General features: G+C 49.7%; 6 protein-coding genes across 6 annotated transcripts; 3 read left to right on the top strand and 3 right to left on the bottom strand.

The window, feature by feature from the left end:
- Nucleotides 1-8047: 8047 nt before the first annotated feature.
- QC763_121890 (uncharacterized protein) lies at nucleotides 8048-10585 on the top strand (the record flags this gene model as incomplete). Its single annotated transcript, XM_062908759.1, has 3 exons — nucleotides 8048-9285; nucleotides 9421-9736; nucleotides 9787-10585. The coding sequence occupies 3 exons, from the start codon at nucleotides 8048-8050 to the stop codon at nucleotides 10462-10464; spliced, it is 2232 nt and encodes a 743-aa protein (XP_062771898.1). The 3' UTR covers nucleotides 10465-10585.
- A 125-nt stretch (nucleotides 10586-10710) lies between these two features.
- QC763_121885 (uncharacterized protein) lies at nucleotides 10711-11298 on the top strand. The gene is made up of 2 exons (XM_062908758.1): nucleotides 10711-11028; nucleotides 11083-11298. Exons 1-2 carry the CDS (start codon nucleotides 10899-10901, stop codon nucleotides 11169-11171), a joined length of 219 nt encoding a protein of 72 aa, XP_062771897.1. The 5' UTR covers nucleotides 10711-10898; the 3' UTR covers nucleotides 11172-11298.
- A 71-nt stretch (nucleotides 11299-11369) lies between these two features.
- QC763_121880 (uncharacterized protein) lies at nucleotides 11370-12872 on the bottom strand (the record flags this gene model as incomplete). The annotated part of the gene is made up of 1 exon (XM_062908757.1): nucleotides 11370-12872. The coding sequence occupies one exon, from the start codon at nucleotides 12870-12872 to the stop codon at nucleotides 11370-11372; it is 1503 nt and encodes a 500-aa protein (XP_062771896.1).
- An 802-nt stretch (nucleotides 12873-13674) lies between these two features.
- QC763_121870 (uncharacterized protein) lies at nucleotides 13675-15063 on the bottom strand (the record flags this gene model as incomplete). Its single annotated transcript, XM_062908756.1, has 2 exons — nucleotides 13675-14866; nucleotides 14933-15063. 2 exons carry the CDS (start codon nucleotides 15061-15063, stop codon nucleotides 13750-13752), a joined length of 1248 nt encoding a protein of 415 aa, XP_062771895.1. The 3' UTR covers nucleotides 13675-13749.
- Nucleotides 15064-15330: 267 nt separating this feature from the next.
- On the bottom strand, nucleotides 15331-16923 carry QC763_121860 (uncharacterized protein; the record flags this gene model as incomplete). Its single annotated transcript, XM_062908755.1, has 2 exons — nucleotides 16349-16923; nucleotides 15331-16289 (listed from the first exon to the last, which is right to left on the bottom strand). The coding sequence occupies exons 1-2, from the start codon at nucleotides 16464-16466 to the stop codon at nucleotides 15331-15333; spliced, it is 1077 nt and encodes a 358-aa protein (XP_062771894.1). The 5' UTR covers nucleotides 16467-16923.
- A 12-nt stretch (nucleotides 16924-16935) lies between these two features.
- Nucleotides 16936-20014, top strand: QC763_121850 (uncharacterized protein). Its single transcript, XM_062908754.1, has 8 exons — nucleotides 16936-17277; nucleotides 17360-17945; nucleotides 18004-18048; nucleotides 18133-18440; nucleotides 18500-18602; nucleotides 18657-18763; nucleotides 18821-19025; nucleotides 19083-20014. Exons 1-8 carry the CDS (start codon nucleotides 17162-17164, stop codon nucleotides 19914-19916), a joined length of 2304 nt encoding a protein of 767 aa, XP_062771893.1. The 5' UTR covers nucleotides 16936-17161; the 3' UTR covers nucleotides 19917-20014.
- The last annotated feature ends 1501 nt before the right edge of the window (nucleotides 20015-21515 follow it).

Below are 21515 nucleotides of genomic sequence, written 5' to 3'. Positions count from 1 at the left end.
CCAGCCATTAAGCTATTCAACACAAGGTCATTCATCTACATGCTCGGCATTATTTACCGTTAATCACCTTGGCATAGGACCACAGGGCTTATTTAGTCATATCCCGCAATTTTCGGACATGCCATCATGTTGGTGATGAACCTGGTCCCAACAGTTAAGTTTAGCCAATATTAAATTTTTGTGAAATACGATCTTACGCTTAATGAAGGACCTCCTAGCTCTAATTCCGTATGTTTCACCGAAAAGGTAACCAATAGGACCCTGGCTCTGTGCTCTGCAGTAGCCATGTGATCCTAGGATGAGAGGACCATGTTGGCGGTTCAAACGGTCCGCGGGCCCGGTATTGCAGAAACCGTTGTCAGCAAACAATTTTCGGGTAGCGGTTCAGGTATAATAAACGATGGTAGTACCCGAGATCCTTCTATAAGCGGCTGACAGTTCTTTTGTCTCTTGGCATCTCGCAGGGCTTGCCTTGTGGAGATGGCATTTGGACCCTTGGATTTGTTTTGCATGAGTGGCCTTCCATGCTTAACCCGGTGTATCATTGTGAAGTTTTATGGAACTCGAACCGTATGGTGAAGAGAGAGAAAGTTGTTCGAAGAATTGGTCATACTCTAAAAGAGCCCCAGGTATTCTAGTACTTGGATATCAGATGCTTCCCATCATGATCAGCTCTCTTTTTCAAAAGAGATTACTTTGATCTCGTCGTTTATCTCATGTTAAGACCGCGGTTTACCTGATGCAGGGGTTCAGACAACTGACAACCTAATTACTACCCTGCCGCGGTAGCTTCAACCAACAACATCATAACAGCGTCATCGTGCCCCGGCCGTCAATGCAACTTACCGCCGCACACTGACAACCAACAACGCTGCACAAGTACTTTCCCACTTGCGCTACCATCCAATTGTACCTCGCTACCTAGAAACGACAGCCTCGTTATAATTCGTAAGTAAGGTAGATCATATCTGGGTTACCTCACGTTAACTAGGGTCTCTTAAAGCTAGCGAGGTCACAACCTCCGTCTGACTGCTAGCAAGGCGGATTTTCTTTTCCCAGAACCACCACGCTAATATGAAAATAGAAGTTCTTCACTGATTGGGCGCCTGACCGGCGAGCCCAGTTAGGCTGGCCGGCTGTCTCAGTCTCCCTGACTTCTTTTCATTAGGAGCGGGATGCTGACAATGCCGGCCGGCTCTAGGACATTGTGGGGCAATATCATAATAACTCCGAAGTAAATAAATCCGTGCCCCGCGGTTAAGTAAGAGGTTTGATCCGGAGGGATCGCCCGTAGATAACTGAATAAGGTTAGAGTTAGTGCGATTAAAGTCGATTTCTTAGTTTATCGACTAATATTAAAGAGAAAAGATTTAGGACGCCTGAGGTGGTTCAGGGGAAGGATCGAAACGATCTGATTAGTTATATATGGGCGTAGCTAAACTAGGCGGCTAATGTTTTAGGATATAGCCACTATGGGCTAAACCTAATATCGACGTGGAATCTATTAATCGTGCGACAAACCCTAAACATTCACGAGATATTTCTCCCCGTACGGATTTTCTATCTAAAAGAGCGGAACTGGGAAAGCTTCGCCTCTATTACTCCTCCATGACGTGTTTCTACGTTGTTATATCTTATTTCCTAGGTAGCTGCCGGGGTCTTGGCTCCCCCAGCAGTGCTATTTTTACGCAAAGGAATCGTCCGTATGCTGCCTACTAATGAAGAAACCTCATGTCGGAATTGTGGGAGCTAAGATATCCGACGTGCGCTGTGCGGATAAACTGATATCCAAGGGGTTCAGTCACCATCTTGATATCTTGGCAGTGGGACGTGGGCTACCCGATCAGTTAGAGGCTCACTGTTAGTGAATTAATATCTTGGCAGTGGGTCCTTGACCACCTGGGCCCTCTTCCCTCAAGTACGCTTTGTTTGCGAAACTAGTGGGTGGTATGCCGCAGTGATAAGCCAGTCCAGCATGAACGTACACGAATATCCAAACGTGATCCAATCTTACAGCTGAATCCTCAGCAAAACGCATTCCTTGCGATAGCACATGTATAATCTTGATTTCGGCTTCGAAGATCGGAGTGGTAAATGTCCAGATATATAAAGAGTTAGTTATGCTTCATTATCATTCTTCCTAAGAGCTTGAAAATACAAGCTCGATATACCGAAGTACCTATATTTCCTACAGCCCGTTTTATTTTCGATTTTTTTTTATCAGCGCTTATATGCTTCAGCTTCATTGGAAGACTTAGGGGTATAAATGTAGAAATGAAGAAGAAATCTTCCTCAGATTTTGGCAGTATGTCTTCCAGAAACAGCATTGGATTTCTCTCGAAATGAGAGTCTGGCTGTGCTACCCGTGACACTGTATGTACCTTTTAGCTACACCGAACCGTCATTCAGAAGCAGCATCCAACCAGTTTCCCTCTCAGAGGTTCTGATGAGTGGTTCATCACATGAGGCTAAAAGTATCCCAAACAGTTTCACCATTCTAGTCCAAGATGGGATTGTCATTCGTATCAGCCCAGTACCATGCGCCACTCGGATCAAGTTTCCGTATATGGCCATTAGGATGTGCTTCGTGTTCCTCATTTTCGTCATGTCCATTGACCCAATAAGGATACCCTGACAACCAATTGTGTCTGCGAACATAACCATCCACTATCGCTGCCGGGGCTGTGGCAGCTTGCATTCTTCGAACCTGATGGGCCACTGCCCGGAAGAGGCCATAGCGCAATGATGCATTGTTGCCTGAGAAAAGAAGGCCGCTAACCTGGCAGTTTTCCTCCCAGATATTCTGAACCGTCTGAGCTTGCAAAATATAAGGATCAGGATGGACAGGCCGTCATATACTACTCCAACGAAGCATTTGTATTTATGGCAGTATCTATATTATACCTATCAGTACGGAGCTATCAATATGAGGCGGTTATACTTACCCTCTTATCTCTTTTTCTAGCCATATCCGATCGTGATTTCCTTCACCTCCCATCCATTTTGCGGCATCAATAATCTCAGGCTTATTAGGATCTCCTATCGTAAGGTGACGCTCTCCGCATCCCCAAGTAAAGTCAACGGTCTGGTTGACATTGGTTGGGCCAAGAGGTCCTGATTCTGACCGTTCGACTATGAATGGTAAGGCGAATTTGATGAGTCCTGAGATTTTCGTGTAGAATGTCCTGGCACTGTCGCCCTCGCTCTGTACATATTCCCTTGTGTCGTTCAAAGGAAGAATTGCAAAGCAAATGTAAAGAGAGCTGGCAGCCAACTTGGGTGTTTCTGTTCAGTTCGACGCCCATGGAGACTGAGCGCTTATCCCCATGCCCGTCTCAGACAGCGGCTTCTCGCCACCTCCTAGAAGACAGGTTTCAAGGCTTTGACATGCCTACCGATATTATCAACACAACCGCCCACAGTCCCACCGAATGCCGCTGTTATCGCGGTTCCTTCTCAGTGGCATTTTCTCGCATGAAAAGATTCCTCATCAAGGATCTTGAGGCCACTGAAGACTATTGAAATGAATTGAACCTATGTTGTTCCAAGCCCTGAACTCCAGCCCTTGTCACAGGAATCGTCAAAGTGCACAATGGTATGGACACGCACTGCTGTCCACAGCCACCTGACATGACGACTAACCTTACTAGCACCCGACAGCGATTACAAGGTTCAACCCCAATGTCGCAGGATACCCGGCGTAGCCGACGGTATGATCTTATGAATCCTGCAACACGACCGAGCTAAAGCGTTCATCCACAATGTCTCCGTATCTTCCAGGGGTCAGACTTCGCAGCCGAGAGGCCCGAATGACTAAAAGTTGATCCTAGTTGGCCTGATGAAATATATTAGGGCACTTTCTGCACCTTTCTTGAAGCTCTCGAATTCACTCCTTACTGAAAAAGAGCACAGAGTAGTCCGACCGAAGCCGAAAATATATGGTACCTTATTTATCCCACATCCGTCTGACCCCGTTCACTCTAAGCTCGAGGCCAGGCACAGCACTTGGGTCCCAAACACCACACGGCCCTCGAGAAGCAAGGATGATCTCCTGGGCTGAATCAGATGATGTCGAACTCAACCAGGGAACCACCCCGTCAACATCTGGGGGCCATTCTAAGCTCTCAGTTTGTTATACTTGACTCGCAGGAGTCCGCGCCAGACTCTTCACAGTTCAGCGATAATCCGAGTGGCAAACGGGATCGGCCCCAAAAAGCACAAAAGCTCTCAGAAGGAAAACTCAGATCTCTTCAATGATGAACCAGCCTCTACGCTATCTGAGCCTTTCCCGCCTCCTGAATATGGCTCCAGCCCATGGCGCTCGCCTCCATTGGAACCATTGAAAATACCAGACCTACTTGGCGACCCATTCATCTGCTATCTATCAGAACCGCCAGCGTGTCCCCATACATCTCCCCGCGCTCATACCAGCGGTTTACCCTCTTTGTAAGAAAGAAGTCGACTGAGACCTGCTCACTGAACACCAAGAAGCCAACCCCCGCCAAACAGTCCCGTTCATGCAGAGGTTCTGCATTAGACACAGGAAGCATTCTGCACAAGACATCTGGGGATCAAAATGCTACCCAGACATCAAGTGGCGAGAACTTGACCAAAGGATAAGCTGACTTTTACCCCTTCCTCGGCTCCATCTTAGAGGGAGAAAGGGAATCCTACTAAGCCACCCGATTTAACATCAAAATAAAGGGAGGACAAAACAAGACCCTGTTGTCTTCCGACGAGAGTCTGACACCGGGGTACTACGGCATCAGAGGGCTACAGCAAATGTCCGAGAATTTGATCCAGAAGCTTTTGGATTCTCGCGAAGGCAGTGGACAACACTTGGTTAGTTGACTAGAGTAGATAGTTCCGCAGTATGCAATCACAGCTTCTATTCACGGTATCCTGAGTGTTGACATTGAGACATCTTGTGTAGGGCGGCGGCCTAGTGAAGTCGCTGCCCGCGAAAGTGAGGCCAGAAAAGCAGGAGAATTGATCAACAAATCGATATTATTGAGGTTAGGTAAAATTACAGAATGTGGAAAACCAACAGAAATCTACCCCAGGAGCAAACACCAGCTGTGGGTCTGGTGAAAGAGGTGGACCTTGCAGGCGCCTCACCCTCCCCCACAGACAGTACACTGCCGTTAAAACTGAAGCTATTACAAATATCCTCCTAAGATTAATACATGCCTCCCGTGTCCCTTAACTTCTTTCCTCCATACCCTAGTAACCTTTTTCCCATGTTAAAATACGTCTTTTTATGTATCTTGACCCGGAAAATCTCGCATTCCTCATAACTATATAAACTTCGCGGATTTTCCCTTTATAATACCTTTACAAACCCGTCTGCCGGTATCTCTTACCCAGAAGTATACTAAATAATAAGTCTTCCTTCCTTTATTTACTTAAATTTTTAACAACTTCTATTTAAACCCCTCTATAATATCAATAATAATTACCGTAGAATAGGTATATACTTTAAAAATAGCTCTACCATAGTTTACCTCTAGCCTGGTCCTAGGTAGATTTGACTATTACTTACCGTACTTAGAGTTTGCTCACCGTGCTCAGGACCTTGCTCAACGTGCTCACCATGCTCAGGGCCTTGCTCACCTTGCGCAGGGCCTTGCTCACCCTGCTCCATGTTTTGCTCACCCTGTTCAGGCCTTGCTCAGGCTCTTACTCTCACTGCTCAGGATATCTCCACTTCTGGTCAGGTTAAAGCGGCGACAGCTCAGGTCCCAGAACGGAAATGGAAATCGTCCATGTCCAGATTCCGATATTGTTCAAGCTGTAACAAAGGGATAGTTAAGGGGTGGAGAGGGCTTGTTCCAAGGTCCTCCAACGCTACACAGACATTATGTCACAGTGGTGTATCTCATTCAGGGGCACAGCGTGCTAGATCAGGGGGATTTGTTTACACGGTTTCTTGGCATCTTCAAAGAAAACGGCATTGCCAGTGGGTCCGATGATCGTCATGGAACCCAAATCAGAAACCGTCTGGCGGCGCCTGTGATATTTTCCCTTCAGTATCCGCATATGTACTCTATGCTGCATTGGGTGGACCTCATGAAGTCGCGGATTTATGACATTTCTGGTGTCTTTCTTCTTTTTGATGGTCGATGGTTATCCTTATCTCCGTTGCACAGATCCGGAGGGTCCAGGCCTCTGTCGGTGCCGTGAGCCGGGAGGAAGAGGACCCTGAGTTCTGCCAAGGCCGATACCCGGGAACGGCCCCACTGTGATCCGACTGTGGCGCCGATCTGTGATGGCGCGCGCCAAACCCAATAATGACCTGTTTGCAGTGGTTTGGACTCCAGACTCAGCAAGGCACCACACTCAGTAACGGGAATTCCTGTACGGAGCCATTTATAGGTATGCTAAAATATGCCCCGTCGATCGAAACATAATTCCAACTGTTTGGAGGTGCGCAGGGCGGCCTCCTGGTATCATTGCGCACTGCAGCCAGACACTCGGATGAGACGGCATCATAACCTTCCTTGGCGGAGCTTGGCCCCCTGGGCGCGACCACAGACCTAATGAATCAATCCTGGCGACACGCAGCGCTCAGTGAATCCACCTGCCCGTTCCCGCCGCGCGTCGTCGACTGTCAAAAAGGTCATCCACCGCCCTTTCATCTGTTGATTTCTTTTGCAAAGTCAACAGCGAGTTCCCCGTGAATTTCACCGTCGCAACCGCAACCAAAACATGTCTGGATATCCTCCTCAGCAGGGGTATGTGCCTATCCTCCCCACGATCCTGCGTTCGGCTGTGGCCCTTGTTTTCCGACGGCGATTGAAGCACTCGAGTTTGCGCTGCGGGTGACTGGTCGCAAACTGCCAAATGAGCCTGGACAATGAACTACGGCCCTCCGCCACCGACACGAGACTGACGAGATTCGACACACAGTGGCTACTACCCCCAAGCCCCTCCCCAGGGGTACCCTCCTCAGGGCTATCCCCCACCGGATGGAGGGTACCCCCCCCAGGGCTACCCTCCCCAGGGCTATCCCCCTCCCCAGCAGCAGATGCAGTACCAGCAAGCGCCCCCTCCCAAGGAGGAGAAGAGCCACGGCTGCCTCTACACCTGGTGAGTTTTTCTCTCAGGGTGGTTGACGAGAGCCTGTAGATCGTGCTGCAGGGCCAGGGCCGCTCTTCCACGACTCGAGCATGCCCTACAAACCGACAGCGATATGGCAGATCCCGATCACCACCCACTTTCGACCGCCAAAGACATGGACATATCACTGACCTTCATCACAGCGTTGCTGCCATGTGCTGCTGCTGGCTCTGCGGAGAGACCTGCGAATGCTGCCTCGAGTGCCTCGACTGCTGCTTCTAAACAGCCCGACACCCCACACGACGATCGCTGCCCGATGAATTAATAACCGAACGAGATGATGTGTTTCTGTGTATTGCGAGTCACTTTGATGGAATTGGGCGACATGATTTCGGAAAGGAGTTTTGGGGGCACGATGGGCAGGAGGTGGAAGACTTGATGGGGCGACAGGACCTCGGTGCTGTCTGACCGCCGGTGGGCCCTCCTGCGACAGGACAAGGGCTTTTTCTTTGGGCTCTTGCTATGCTATTTTACCTTAGCGAAATCCAGATACCACTGCGATTCTGCCCTCTGTTTGACCACTTTGCAACGGACCATGCTCCGTAAACCGCAACATATCAAGTTCTGGACAACCAAGACTTTGCGCTTACTGATATCCTGTGGTTTTTAGTTCAAGGATTGCGATGACAAAAGCGGGCTTGCAAGCTGACCGTCTTGAGTCAGCCGCTTCGGAGATAGTAATTGGCCAGACGGCACTATCGAAAATGCAGCACCGGGATGGGGAGGGGGCGTATTGGGCATGCTCACCGCACACGACAGAACTGGGCTCAGCTGAGATGACGATAGGGTAATAGCGTACGACAAGCGCCCAGAGCTGAGAAAAAGATGGGCAAGATAAAAAGAGACAGCAATTCTGCCCCGACAACTGCCGTCCTCCTTAGAGACATCAACCTCAACCCGCCGAAGAACATCAACCGCCACCGTCGAGATGTCCTGCGAGCACTCCCCAGCAGCCTCCAAAAGCAAGAAACCACCCCAACAGCAAGTCCATAATTTCTGGGACAAGTACATCACCAAATCCCCCGGCAAAGTCACCACCATCTTCCCACCCTCCCTCTATTCTTCCCTCCTCCCTCGCCCCTCAACCCTCTCCAAAAATGACACCTCAACCTCCCCAATTACCACCAACTTTGGCGCCTCCTACGCCGCCGCGGCAGACGCCTGCCGCGCCAAAATCGCCCGCATCGTCCGGGACTGCCACCGCACCAACTCCAAGTTCACCGACCCCGACTTTGACCTCAAGGGAAACCAGTGGGACTGTCTGCTGGGTTTGAACTGGCGGTCCCCTCCTACCAAGGGCAACCCCGCCGCCGTTGAGGATGCCCTCGGGACGCTGGAGAGGATGCAAGTCTTTGACGGGACGGACTGTCTTCAGTTGACGGTGCCGATGCTGAGGAAGATTATGGGGAAGAGGGTGCTTGACGAGGAGCAGGAAGGGGACAATGATGAGGACTACGACCCCGAGCCGAAGGCGGTGCACAGAGTTGGGTGGATCTTTGAGGACCCCAAGTTCGAGGTGGATGGGTTTAGCAGTTCGGACATAATGCAGGGGAGCAACAGCCTTGATTGCTGGTGGTTGTCTGCCGTGGCTACCATCTGTCATCGGCGGGAGCTGATGGACAAGATTTGCGTCGCGAGGGATGAGGAGTGCGGGGTGTATGGGTTTGTGTTTTATCGGGATGGCGAGTGGGTGTATACCGTGGTGGATGATCACTTGTGTTTGACGAACGGGGATTATGAGGGGGGGGGGCATGATCCGAGTAACGCCATTGTGAAGAAGTGGAGGAGGGATAAGCAGACGGGGAGCCAGGCGTTGTATTTTGCGGCCTGTCGGGAGGAAAACGAGACTTGGTTGCCGTTGTTGGAGAAGGCGTATGCCAAGGCCCATGGGGACTATCACGCTATTTGGGGTGGGTGGGTTGGTGAGGGCGTGGAGGATTTGACCGGGGGGGTCAATTCGGAGCTGGCGTTGGAGGATGTCCTCTTCAAGGAGAAATTATGGAAGGAATTGGTGAATGAGAATGGGAACTTTGTCTTTGGGCTGGATATCTTGGACAGGAATGGCTCGGACAAGAACGGACTGGCCAACGCGCACGCCTACTCTCTTTTGGCTGCCAGAGAGGAGGAGGGGGAGGATGGCAAGACCGTTAGACTGGTCAAGATCAGGTTTGTTTATCTTTCTGTCCACTCCAAGTCTTGTTTCGTCTTGTCTTCTTTCCCCCCCTTTTTTTTTCTCCTTCTTCCTTTCTTTCCATTAGAACTTCGACATAACATCAAACCCTGATACTAATGATGATGTAGGAACCCCTGGGGTGCACGCGGTGGCGACGGCATGGGCGAATGGACCGGCCCGTGGTCGGACGGCTCAAAAGAGTGGACTCCATACTGGCTCACCAAACTTGACTACCGCTTCGAAGACGACGGCGTGTTCTGGATGAGCTACAACGACATGCTTCACACATTCACTAATTTATACCGCACTCGTCTCTTCGATGACGAGTGGGCCGTGGCTCAAGAATGGACAAACGTCAATGTTGCCTGGGTTTCTGGGTACTTGCAACGCAAGTTCGTTATCGAGGTCAAAACAGCCACCACTGCTGTCTTTGTTCTGCAACAGGTAACTTGACCTCCGCATCTTCCCCAGTGCCTTTGACTGACATTTGACAGCTGGATACCCGTTACTTCAACGGCCTTGAGGGAGAATACTCGTTTCTTCTGCACTTCATCCTCCAGAAGCAAGGTGCCGAGCCAGGGGACTACCTCTGCCGCGTCCGTCCGCAGGCTGAGAACTTCTTTCGCGCCAATCGGTCCATCAACTGCGAGATTGATCTTGAGCCAGGCATCTACGAGGTCCTGCCCAAGATCACTGCCGAGCGCGACACAAGCAAGCCTCCTGTCGAGGCGATTGTCAAGGCCTCAGCTCGGCGCCGCCCAGAAAAGCTGAGGCAGGTCGGTTTAAGCTTTGATCTCGCCCATGCCAAGGCCTTCAAGCAGGAGGAGGAGAAGAAGGGTAATTCTAGTGATGGGTGGGAAACCGAACAGGAGGACGAAGAGGCAGAAAAGGCGAGTGTTACTGAGGCTGGCGAGGATACACCTGGAGGGTCTGACGAGGCACAAGCTGCTACGGCCGGTCGTGAAGAAATCCAACAAGGTGGGCAGAGAGGGCAAGAAAATGACAATGACGAGGACGAGGACGAAGAGGAGGATGATGAGGATCAACTTCCGCTCTGGAACGCTGTTGCTGTTGTTGGACTCCGTGTCTATTCGCGGGATCCCGAGCTGGTCATCAAACTGACTTCCCCTGGCAATGATGAGGAAGCCGCAAGCGTTGTTCAGGGTACCTAGAAGTGGTGAAGACAGCTGCAGCAGGGATGGGCTTCTGGGCGCAGATGGTCATGACGAACTTTGGTGTTTGTTTTGTTTCTTTGTTGTGCGTTTCATTGTCAAAATTCATCCAATCATCAAAGAGTTTGTCATTGTCTGCCAAATGATGTGTTCCGAGCTTTCATTGTTTGATACGGAGTGGTGATGTCATGCCAGGTGCACAGCAATGGTCATGATGTACTGATGGCGTCACGAGTCATAAATAAAGCAATCTTTCATATCAAGGTGCCTACCTACTTATTTAGAGCGGACCAGGCCGCGAGTCGCAGAGTCTTTTAATTTCACCTTCGCATTGACACGAGTTGAAACCCAACCCACTCAGCAATTGTAACAGCCCATTAGCACATCAATCAACATACAAGGACATTTGACAAGTCTTCGTCAAACCAATCACCATGCCTGAACTCCGCGAGAACCCCAAGCAGCGTGACATCGTCGGCGATGCGGCTCAGGAAAATGCCCTTCAGGCTCCCGAGGAGATTAGCAACCAGGCCCGCGGCCACAAGGCCAATTTGAGCAACCCAAGTAAGTCAAAGTTAGCTGTCCACGTCAAGACCCTCGTACTAACAAAAGCCCAAGACACAAGCGAGCAGTCCAAGGAAAACTCCAAGCAGAAGCTCGAGGAGCTTGGTGGTGAGGGTGCATTCTTCAGCAAGGATTCTAAATAGAGCGGCGGGTCAAGCAAGGGAGCGATCGGTCATTGATAATGGTTCTGGCGTTCGAGGCGTGTTAGTTCGACCTTTACGGCTTGAGTTGACTTCGATGTGGAATAAGCAACAATCAATTTTCATTGTGATACTTTCCATTTCAAATGCAAGAACCCCCATCGTGCGCCAACATTAAGGGCCTTTGTATCAGCCAAGGTATTAATTTTTCTTGTCCTCCTTCTTCTTTTCCCAGTCCTTCTCCACACGCCACTGGTCCTTGAGCGTCAGGGATGTGCCAGACGCCAAGTCACAACCTCTATGACCCCATTTCTCTTCGTAGATGCGTCTCCCGGCATCTGTCAGGGTCCAAAAGGCACTATGAAACCCATCTGCATTGTAATAAAACGGCTCTCCTTCACCACCTCGTTGCGCCCGTTGCCAGTTGTTCCGCTGTTCAGCCCCATCCCGATACTTGTACTTGCCCATCTCATCGCCCACGGCCCTCAAAGCTCGGAAATACTGTAGCTGATCAGCAGGCAATCCGTGTTCCTCTCTTTTTGCCTTGCCCTCCTTTTCCTCCTTCTCCTTCCGCTCCTTCTCCTCCTTTTCCGCCTTGGCCTTTGCGATCTTTGCCTCCTTCTCCGGCGGCAACGGCGCTGGATCGATAAACTTTGGCATCTTGTACTTGTTCCGATAGAGTACTTCCAAGTCCTCCAGCACGGTGGAAACATCATTGATGATCCCCACCCTCCTCGGCTTCATGGTCCACCCGTCCATCCCCATCTTGCCATTCATATCGCAGTCCGTTGCATAGTACGGAATCAGGGAGTCCCACCCGCCTACAGCCTCCATTGCCTCCCTGTTGACAAGCGTCAAGTGGTCGTACTGATACCATCTAAAACCCCAGCGCTCCTTTCTTTTGATCACTGTTTGCAAGTCGCGGAGGCAGTTCTCGTAAATCGTCCGGTAGCCATCTTTGCCGGCCTGGACAGGAGACAATATCTCCTTCTTCTCCGCCTCGCTGTAGAATTCCCAGTTGCCGTCTGCCGGTCGGCTGATGAAGTCGAGGCCTTCCTCAAACGAGAAGACGAGGACGTCTTGGTGACTGTAGAAGTAATAGGGGTGGTCTTCCTGGTAGGCTATCGACAGAAAGAAGTTTTGCATTTGGGCAAAGGTAAGCAGAACGGGGGTTTGGACTACGGTGACGCCCAGTCGGTGGAGGGTGGTGTGGTTGAGGTAGAAGGGGTTCTGGAGGGTGAGTCTGCCTTGCTTGTTCATGTTGTGCACTCCGGTGTTTTCAACCACGTAGATGTTCTCTGGCGGCCACCCCGCGGTGATGTAGCTGACGACTGCTTGGAGGAGCATGGGCCACTGTCGGGTGAAGCCGATGAAGAGCGGGGGGGCGCGGTCGAGGCCGTATTCCTTGTGCATTTCAGGACGAGGAATATTGTACTCGGGTATTGGTGGGGGATCGGCGGCGGTATTCGCCAGCAAGGGGAATGGGTCGAAAACGGGTGGGGGGAGCCATGATGGTGTTGGCTTGTATCGCGGCGGCGGATGCTTCCCAGAAGTGAGAGGCTTCAGAATTTCTGGGATTGATGTAAGAAATGAGGAGCCTTTCTGCGTTGGCGGATTTCTGTAAGAGTGATAAAATAGAAAAGAGAGTGTGATGAAGAAAAGGATGAGGATTGTGTGTCGCGTGAATCGCGTGAGGGTGAACATGATCACATGGTGGTCTGGAAAACGCGTGAAGATTAACCTTTTGCAAAGTGAAAGAAAATTGTCGGTTGTCGATTGAAAACTCCTTTCGGTCATCCTTCTGCCGACCCCTGAAGCCTAAAGGCGGTGCGTTGCATTGCGGCACAGCATCCATGCCAGTGCTGACATAGATGCAAGACGCGTCGAACTTGTGTGCTGATGCCAAGTCAATGTGGCGGATGTACCCGCGTATTGAGGCTGGAGCTGAGAATAGGTACGGATAACCCAAAGACCCTTGAAATGCCGAAGTGCCACAACAGCAATTCAAACCCTGTCTTCAAAGCTCCATGTGTTGGGATGATTGCTTTGAATACCATCTCAGCAAGTATTCTGTGAACTCCCAAAGCACACCCCTAACCCTTGGCCGAGTGGACCCCAAATACGCACAGACATCGAACCCCTGAACCCCTTTTGTTTTGTTTGGTTATGGATGAAAAAGCAGGCAATGGAGAGTAAACCAATGCAGGACAATATCCTAAACCACGCCTGGAAGAGTTCCAAACAGGCGTTAAGCCCTAAAGGGTAGCTAACAGGCCTGTCAGAATAGCTGACAGGGCTATTCCCTCGCTGAAGGTACAAGCTCAATATGAAAGGCGTGTTATACATCTGCAAGACACTGAATAGCATTGTTGCTGAACATTATTGCTCTTTCGTGAAGACCCAACCCTTTAAGAGGTAGCCTGAGATCCACCTCCTCCTGAGAATCGCGATTGTTCTTCCTCTTGACTCTCTCCTAGCTCTCGCTCTTGTTCCTGCATAATACAAGCTCATGACTTCAATTCTGCAAAGGTTCTTCACGGCCGAGCCTGAACGCCTTCCAATTAATTATATGAAGTCTGTTCTATCTTTGAGGCTGAAAAGAGTTTGAGGGGGTTGATGCAGACTGTTGGCGACGACCAGCTTTTGAGCCACCACAGATTACCTTTGCTCGCACCAGCACAGTACAGCAATCGTAATTCTCCCCGTCCGAGTCCCCGACCTTAGCCACCGTTGGGGATACTACAAGCTCCACATCCCCGCACCTGTCATTGTTTCCGCTCTGAAGCTCCATGTAGTCCTGGTCAAAAGGAACCCCGTATTTGTTCTTCGCAAGCCCATTGAGCGCTTCGGTGGTCTCCAGCATGAAGACCATATATTCAGCTCTGCTCCTGGCCAAATCGGCGTCCAATTTTGCTGCCAGGAGCACAAGCTTGTCTAGAGAGTCGCATTGTCCCTCCTTGAAAGACTTATTCTGCCAAGGTTCTAAGCTGGCTCTTAGATTCGAAGCAATTTTTTGTATGCGTCTTTTGTCCAGGTCATACATGGAAAACAACATTGATGCTGTGTGTGCGTTCCACCTGTAAAGATCAGCCAGAGAAACAGTATCGTTCTCAAGCTCACGAGATAAAAACTTGACATGCTCAAATGCTTTGCCAGCCCAGAGCATCCCGTTGCCGCTGAAAACTTCCGAAATGAGGAAATTCCAGATAAATGCCTCTATCAAGAGGGCCTTTCCCACTGGTTGTGTTAGGTAGCGATCCAAATCCTCCGCCAGATTCGAAAATAGCTGCTTGGAGGGACGGTCTAATCGGATACTTTTGGATATCGTTGTGGAGCTTGAATAACGGATAGAAACGATCTGTTCGATGGTGAACTTGATTTCCCCGAATCGCGACTGGACTACACCGTCGTCGATGTGATGGTTGGGGTTACCCTTGAGGGCAACAAAGGCATCGCGAAGCTGTTGGTTTTCTGCTTCCATCTTGAAGCACTCGTCGTCGTACTGATCGATTTCCCTCTCCAGGCTTTCCTTCTCCTTCTTCAATCCCTCAACCTCCTCGCAGAGAATCTTCACCTTGCGGTCTTTTTCAGCAAGCTCTTGCTTCAATTGTCTCAGGTGGAAAGAGTTTGTTGAAGGACTTGCTGGCCATGGTAGAGATTGACTGGCACTTGACATCCGTTGTGGTATCTGTGGTGCTCTGTACATTGATAAGCTCGTGCCTGCATATAGGGTCATTTTATTGTTGTGGCAAACGGCGACGTACTTTGCTTGAGTGCCTGCTTTTGGGAATATCCCTCCACGAGTGGGCGGACGAACTGGTTCTGGCAACCTGCTACGACCTTTGCGGCTTGAATTCGCTGTGTCATTTATCGGTCGGAATACCTTGTCAAACATGGTGCTCACTTATGTGTAAACGGACAGAGAATATACAGAGCAAGCTGTCCCTCAATCATGGGAGGAGAAGATGGCTGATATTGCGCATTGGAGCCTTGTCAGACTCGGGGTTGTCTCACATGAGGTAGACAAGGAATTCATACTGCAAGCGGTGGTGTGACTTGGCTTTAACACTGCCTCAGCTGTGCATAGGCTTTTTAGTGCTGGCGCCAAAAAGGCCCGCACCCCTACATCTACTTTGTACCAGTACTTTCCTCCGAAGCTCTCTCAGCAGACGGCAATACCAGCCAATGGAAGAACAATGTGGACCACCGCACTCAGGGTCAAGCCAAGAACATTCGCAAAGGCAGAAACCCGCCCTTTCCACCTGTTCCTTCGAGTGTTTTCGATTTTCGGAGCTGTGCCCTTGTGAGGTACTTGCTTCTCATGTTCGAGGCACGAGTCCGAGTCAGACCCGGCTCCGGCCTGTGGTGAATCTTTTTGAACCCTGTCCCACTTTTCCATTATCTCTTGGCCCAGATCTGCATTCATTCGTTGACAGCTCGAGATGAGCCGCTCCCTTTCCCTCGCTTCTGCTTCGTACCGTGTTCGTAAGGCTTGTTCGGCCGCCTGATCACCAGATTGTGCCCCGGCTTTGAGTTCCCGCTCGGCCTTCTTTACTTTCTCCTCCTGTCTCTTCAGATCAACCTCAAGATCTTCCATAATTCTAGCCCCTGCAGCGGTATCACGTAGCCTCTTGCCTGACTCCATGCTATCCTTTTGGATTTGCAATATCACCGGTTTATTGCGTAGCAAGCGCCGCACGATTGACTTCGCCATCTCTGAGGAGCCATTGAAGCGTTGCGCGTTGGCACCGTGGTCGATCATATCCCTCCAGAAACTCCTCCGCAACTCCCGCTCGCGCATGGCGCCAGTCCTCTCGTCTTTAACATGATCCCATCTAGTGGTGAGTAGGGTAACGGCTGAGAGAGCATCCTTGCCGCAGAGATCATGGAACATGGTAAGGGCCTGGAGGTCTGGTCTACGCATTCTCTGTTGTTCAATTGGATGCAGCCAGATGATACCGCTCAGTCGGAAACCAGCTGCATGCTGAAGAATGAGAAAGTCGGATATGGTTGACAGTATTTCGGCGTCGGTCTTTCGGGAGTCGCCAAATCCTGGAGTGTCGACAACCGACACTAGCTTGTCCTTCAGTCGCAGCTGCACGATTTGACATTCCTGGGTTTCTGGAAGACGTAACTATAAGCTCCTGTGACAGTGTCTCGGAAATGATGTTGTGTTGTACCTGATTGCAGACCTGCTCCCTCGCGCACCGAATTCTGTCGCAAGAGGTTTACAAATCTTGACTTGCCGGAACCCGAGAGGCCCATGATGAAAATCATGCTTTGTTCAGGCTCGCCCATCTTTCTGGTTAGATATGTCACGGTGACAAAGGTCGTCGGTCAAGGTGGCAGGAGGTTTGGAGAAAACGAGAGCAAAAAGGATATCGTGATGACGGGGCCTGGTGTCCCTTAATTTGTCCTGAAATGTGGAATTCCTCATGATAAACCTCGTGGACTGCCTGCCTGGGCCAGACCGCCCAATGCGGGGGACTTTCCATCGCGTGAGGGTGTGCAGTCATTACGGCATCTCCAGATCGAAGTAGCGGTACAATGGTGAGGGGTGGGTGGCAGGCTTAATTTTGAGCTATTGACAATGATGGCGCCGCCAATTGCTGTGTGTGGGTGATTACTGGGAAAGAAAACACGTATTCCTGCATGTGGCGTCGGCCCTGAAGGCGGCCAAGTTGTTTGTTTTTGTGGGCAGTGCATTGAACGATTGGACTGCGTCAGCGCCTGGAAATACCATGGTTAGCCCTATTTGCAAGATTCGGCGTTCGGTGAGATGACTGACTGGTTGTGGCCAGAGGAGTCTGTCGGTCGCGCCCGCCCAGAAGCCTGGTGCTTGACCACATGCACGACCAGGACATCCCTCAGTCTCAACATCTAGGTATCTCCTCTCCTCCGTCTTTCCCACACCTTGGAGCCCAAATCAACTTCACATACAGTTGTTGCTTCCTTTGCCAACGGAGGTACCCAGACCGACTGGTAACTTGAATATGGAGGGATCTCTCACAGGCTCGCAGCTGGGGAGCCAACTATCATTACTTTCGAAGTCTAGCAGCGTCGGAATGCGTGCGGCGCCGTTCGTGTTTGGAATTGATTTCGGAACCACGTATGTATCATGTAACCAGATCCAGTGCAAAATCGCGGGTTTGCCTTCTGTTGTGCCTAGTATTCTAACTTGGCCGCCTTAGCTACACTGGTGTTGCATGGTCAGCGCGTCAGGGAAAGGTTCGGCCAGAGCATATACATCTCGTCAAAAATTGGGATAGCGTCCAATATATGAACACAGAACGGGAGAAGACACCAACAGCGATATCATACTCTTCCACCAAACAGGTCACATCTTGGGGATATAATATTCTCACCTTCGATGAATCTGTTCGGTGGTTCAAACTATTGCTTCTCGACGATGCGGACCTTCAAGAGCACCTCAAGGACGCCCCCCAGCTTATCAGTGCCAGACAGCGGTTGTTGGAGATGGGAAAGAAACCAATCGATGTCATTGCGGATTACTTGCGAAACCTCTGGAGTCATGTTATGGCCGACGTAGAAAAGGCGATGACACCCAGCTTCGTCAAGTCTACGCCATTCCGAATTATCATCACTGTCCCCGCGATTTGGAAGTCCTACATGAGAGAGAGAATGCGCGAAGCAGCGAATATGGCAGGCTTACTTGATCCTCGTGAATGTGGCGAAACCGAACTGGACTTCGTTTCTGAGCCTGAAGCTGCAGCAATTGCCACTTTCACCAACATGAAAGGCAGACCAGACATCAAAGTAGGATGAAATACCGTCAATATCTGGTCGATAATTAGCTGACAACTGGGGCTACAAGGTCGGGACATCCATAACTGTTGTCGACGCTGGGGGAGGCACGGTCGTAAGTTTCCCTCTTTCTTTCTTTTTAAAAGAAAACGCCTGGGGCCTGATCATTAGAAACTGATTGTAAACTGAATGATCTTAGGACTTGATCAGTTATCAGGTTGTGGATACCAACAGATTTGCTGCTAGGGAAGCGGTGGAAGGTACTGGGGCCCTTTGTGGAGCGATCTTTCTGGACCAGGAGTTCGAGACACTTGTTCGAGATCACGTTGCTACAGATGTTTGGCGCCAGGTCCCCCCACAAGAAATTGCAGAGATGATGAATCAGTCATGGGAACATGGTATCAAGCAACAATTTACATTGAAGCAGGGTCCTGAAAAGCTCTGGAAGGTGCGCCTTCCTGCTCGAGTGGTTCAACTAACTGGACAGGCGGACATCACATTGTCATCGTAAGTGCCCCTGCCGTACCTCGGGAATGTGAATTTAGGGATATCTTCTAATCTTTTAGGTCTACTATCGCGGAAATATTTGATCATGTTGTCTCCAAGATATTGGATCTTGTTGACTCACAAATTGAGACACTTGAAAAGAAAACAGGGTCAGGTCCGAATGTATGTATGGAAACCCAGAGCTGCCAAATGTAGGGCTAACAGACAATCTGATAGTTTGTCATCTTGGTCGGAGGGTTTGGGAAATCTAGATACCTCTGGGAAAGGCTGAGTAGTTGGTTAGGTGATGACTGCCCAGTGATGCAGCCATCTGAGCCAGGACCGTGAGAGTCCCTAACGTGAGCCTCATTGAGCGGAAGCTAATTAATTCATATTCACAGATGGACCGCCATATGCCGAGGCGCAGTCATACGGGGCACCCAAGATGCTGAAATCAAAATTACGTCCCGAATATCACGTAGCAACTATGGCCACATATACGATACTCGCTTTCAGCAAGGTGTACATGATGAGAGAGACCAAATGGTGGACCCCATCACTCTCGAAACAATTGCTTATGCTCAAATCGGATGGTTTGTTACGAAGGTCAATCCAAATCACATCACCCACGCCGATGTCTTCATCTGTCTAACGACTATACAGGGTGAAAATACAACAGAGACGTCCCCTCGCAAGCAACTTTACTATCGATACTACACAATTAATGATCCGCGCGAGTACCCATGCATTTCAGAACACCTGGTCAGCTGCGACACAGTCAACCCCCCTACTAGAATCGAACCAGAGGTCAAGAATCTGTGCACGATTGACTTCTGCTCTCCAATTCCATTTGACGATCTTCCCTTCAGCACAAATTCTCATGGCCAGAGATATCGCTACTTTTGCTACTCGTGCCTCACCAGCGTTGACGGGGCATCATTAAAGGTCGTTGTGGAAGTCAACGGCGAGACAATAACATCCAAAAATCTTTCACTCAATTTTGAAAGCCGTCCCCGACCTCGGGATCTTGCCGGGACCTCAATCAGAAACGTATCAGCCCCTACCACCTTGCCATTGCAGCAGAAATTATCTGTTGGGGATGACTTGAGCAATAAGCCAAATCGAGAATCCGAACAAGACGACCGATCAAAGCTTGCCGGTGCGAGTAAAAGTGACAACGAGAGGAAGCAAAAGGCAAAGCATGTTGACGAGGATGAAGCTTTAACTGTCTTATCGCCGACCACTACCGCTCTTCCTAGAACACCGAGCATATCGCTTCTGCACAGGACCCTAAGACCTTCCTCGTCAAGGTGGTCGTTACCAAAGAGCGCGAGCACGATAAGTCTCTTGGAACACGATTCTCTCAGAGGTACGGAGGAAGGAGATAGAAGGAACACTTCCAACGAAGGCAGCTCAGTGAGCTTAGCGGAGAGGAGAGCACTAAGACGTGAACGTAGGAGAGTGGAAGCAGACCATATTGTTGAGGTTCCGGAGTAATGATGTCTTTTCTTCTTGCTACGTACCTTAGTCGGTATTAAATACGTACACATGTATTGAGTATTCACTCAAATTATACCATGTCGTATCGCCATTCAACATGTATTGACGGCTATGCTATCATGAGAACTGATGATATGTGTCGCCAACTAACCAGACTCTTGACAGACTAAAATATACCACAATAATAGCTTCGGAAGATATAGTAAGGCACCAGTGAGATCTCGATCTATTCTGAAGCTCTTGTAGATACGGAACAGGACACGGGACAGTGCAAGCCTACCTTACCTGAATGTGAACCAGCAAGACTAGATAAATAGGTACTCACCCTAGAACCTGAAGTTCTCATGTAACATGTCCAGCGCGTAGCTGTGTATCAATATCTTTTGGTATACCCATAACCTCTCTTGGGTAGCTGCCAAATTATGCCTTGCATCGGGTCCTCTGGTGGTTTGTAACTTTCTTTTTCGTTTAGGAACTTTATGGGCGTTGACGAATGATGACCGGCTCTACAGAAGACTCGCACCACAGACTACTAGAGCGTTGTGCTCGTTCTGAAGATTTTCCGCTTTCTAGCCTCGCAGGTGTGGTGTCTCGAGATTACCTGCTTTGGCATGTGGAATAACCTGCGCCGATTCGAAAAGGTGTTATTTCATCGTGTCAATGCACATTTTACCTTTTCGGACAAGTACACCCAGACTATCAGTTCGAGCGAAATCCAATGCTGATTCTGGAAGACATACTGCCAAAAAATGAGGAAGATTTCTCTTCCTCTTTTACATTCACTCCCCCCTATCTTCCAATGGCTTCAGGCGCATAAGCGCCAACGGAAAATAAAACTTGAGAATAAGAACGGGGCGGCAAAAATAAATTTCGGGATTCTAGTGCCAATGAGGCATATATGGAGAATGCATTCCCAAAATGCATGATAGTCAACTGCCCAATTCTACTCTTTTCACTGGATAAATACTAACTTTGCCAGCCCGTTTTCATGATCGTGCTATGCTGCCTTAAGTCACGCCTTTGTTGAAGATTCGGCTGGGTTTATTGATCCCTGCGGCACAGCGGAACCCGTCAGCCTAGCCTCACCGCGTATTGGACAAATATAAGGTTGTTTACTCCCTCGAGCCCAGCTACAGATCCCAGATCCCAGATTCTAGATTCCTGAGGATGCAGATTCCACTATTATATGACAAAGTGATTCATGCTACCAAACCAAACCAAACGGTGGTTGACTTTGCATGGAGAGCTATAAGCTTTTATCATGTCGTCGGTTCCGTGTTTCTAACATAAACGCAAGATTTTGTACGGACCAATTATATCCCTACGGCAGTTGAACACCTCAATTAAAGAGCGACCTCGGTTTAACACTAATCCACCAGTTCCAAATCTCTGTGGCAAGCCAGCCGGAGCGCGTGGTAACGCTACGCCTCCTTCGAACCACTACTGGGGCCAATTGCTATTGCCATAAGCTTATTTTACGTCATCGACTTATCTATCGTTTTGAAAGAAGCTACACACTATGATATTGCTACCTAAACGGGGAGATATGCATCGTCTTTACAGGATTGAAAATGCAAGAATTATTTATTATATAAA

Source organism: Podospora pseudopauciseta, chromosome 1 (genome assembly GCF_035222475.1).
Source record: "Podospora pseudopauciseta strain CBS 411.78 chromosome 1, whole genome shotgun sequence".
Lineage (NCBI taxonomy): Eukaryota > Fungi > Ascomycota > Sordariomycetes > Sordariales > Podosporaceae > Podospora > Podospora pseudopauciseta.
Note: the sequence above shows the minus strand (reverse complement) of the source record. Positions and strands in the feature narration are given on the sequence as shown.

Bases quoted from the DNA above. Each gene is read 5' to 3' on its own strand.
- QC763_121885 (XM_062908758.1), top strand. From the start codon at position 10,899: ATGCCTGAACTCCGCGAGAACCCCAAGCAGCGTGACATCGTCGGCGAT. The intron at 11,029-11,082 runs GTAAGTCAAAGT...CAAAAGCCCAAG, and splicing joins GGCCAATTTGAGCAACCCAA to ACACAAGCGAGCAGTCCAAG.
- QC763_121850 (XM_062908754.1), top strand. From the start codon at position 17,162: ATGGAGGGATCTCTCACAGGCTCGCAGCTGGGGAGCCAACTATCATTA. The intron at 17,278-17,359 runs GTATGTATCATG...TGGCCGCCTTAG, and splicing joins GGAATTGATTTCGGAACCAC to CTACACTGGTGTTGCATGGT. The intron at 18,764-18,820 runs GTGAGAGTCCCT...TCATATTCACAG, and splicing joins CAGCCATCTGAGCCAGGACC to ATGGACCGCCATATGCCGAG.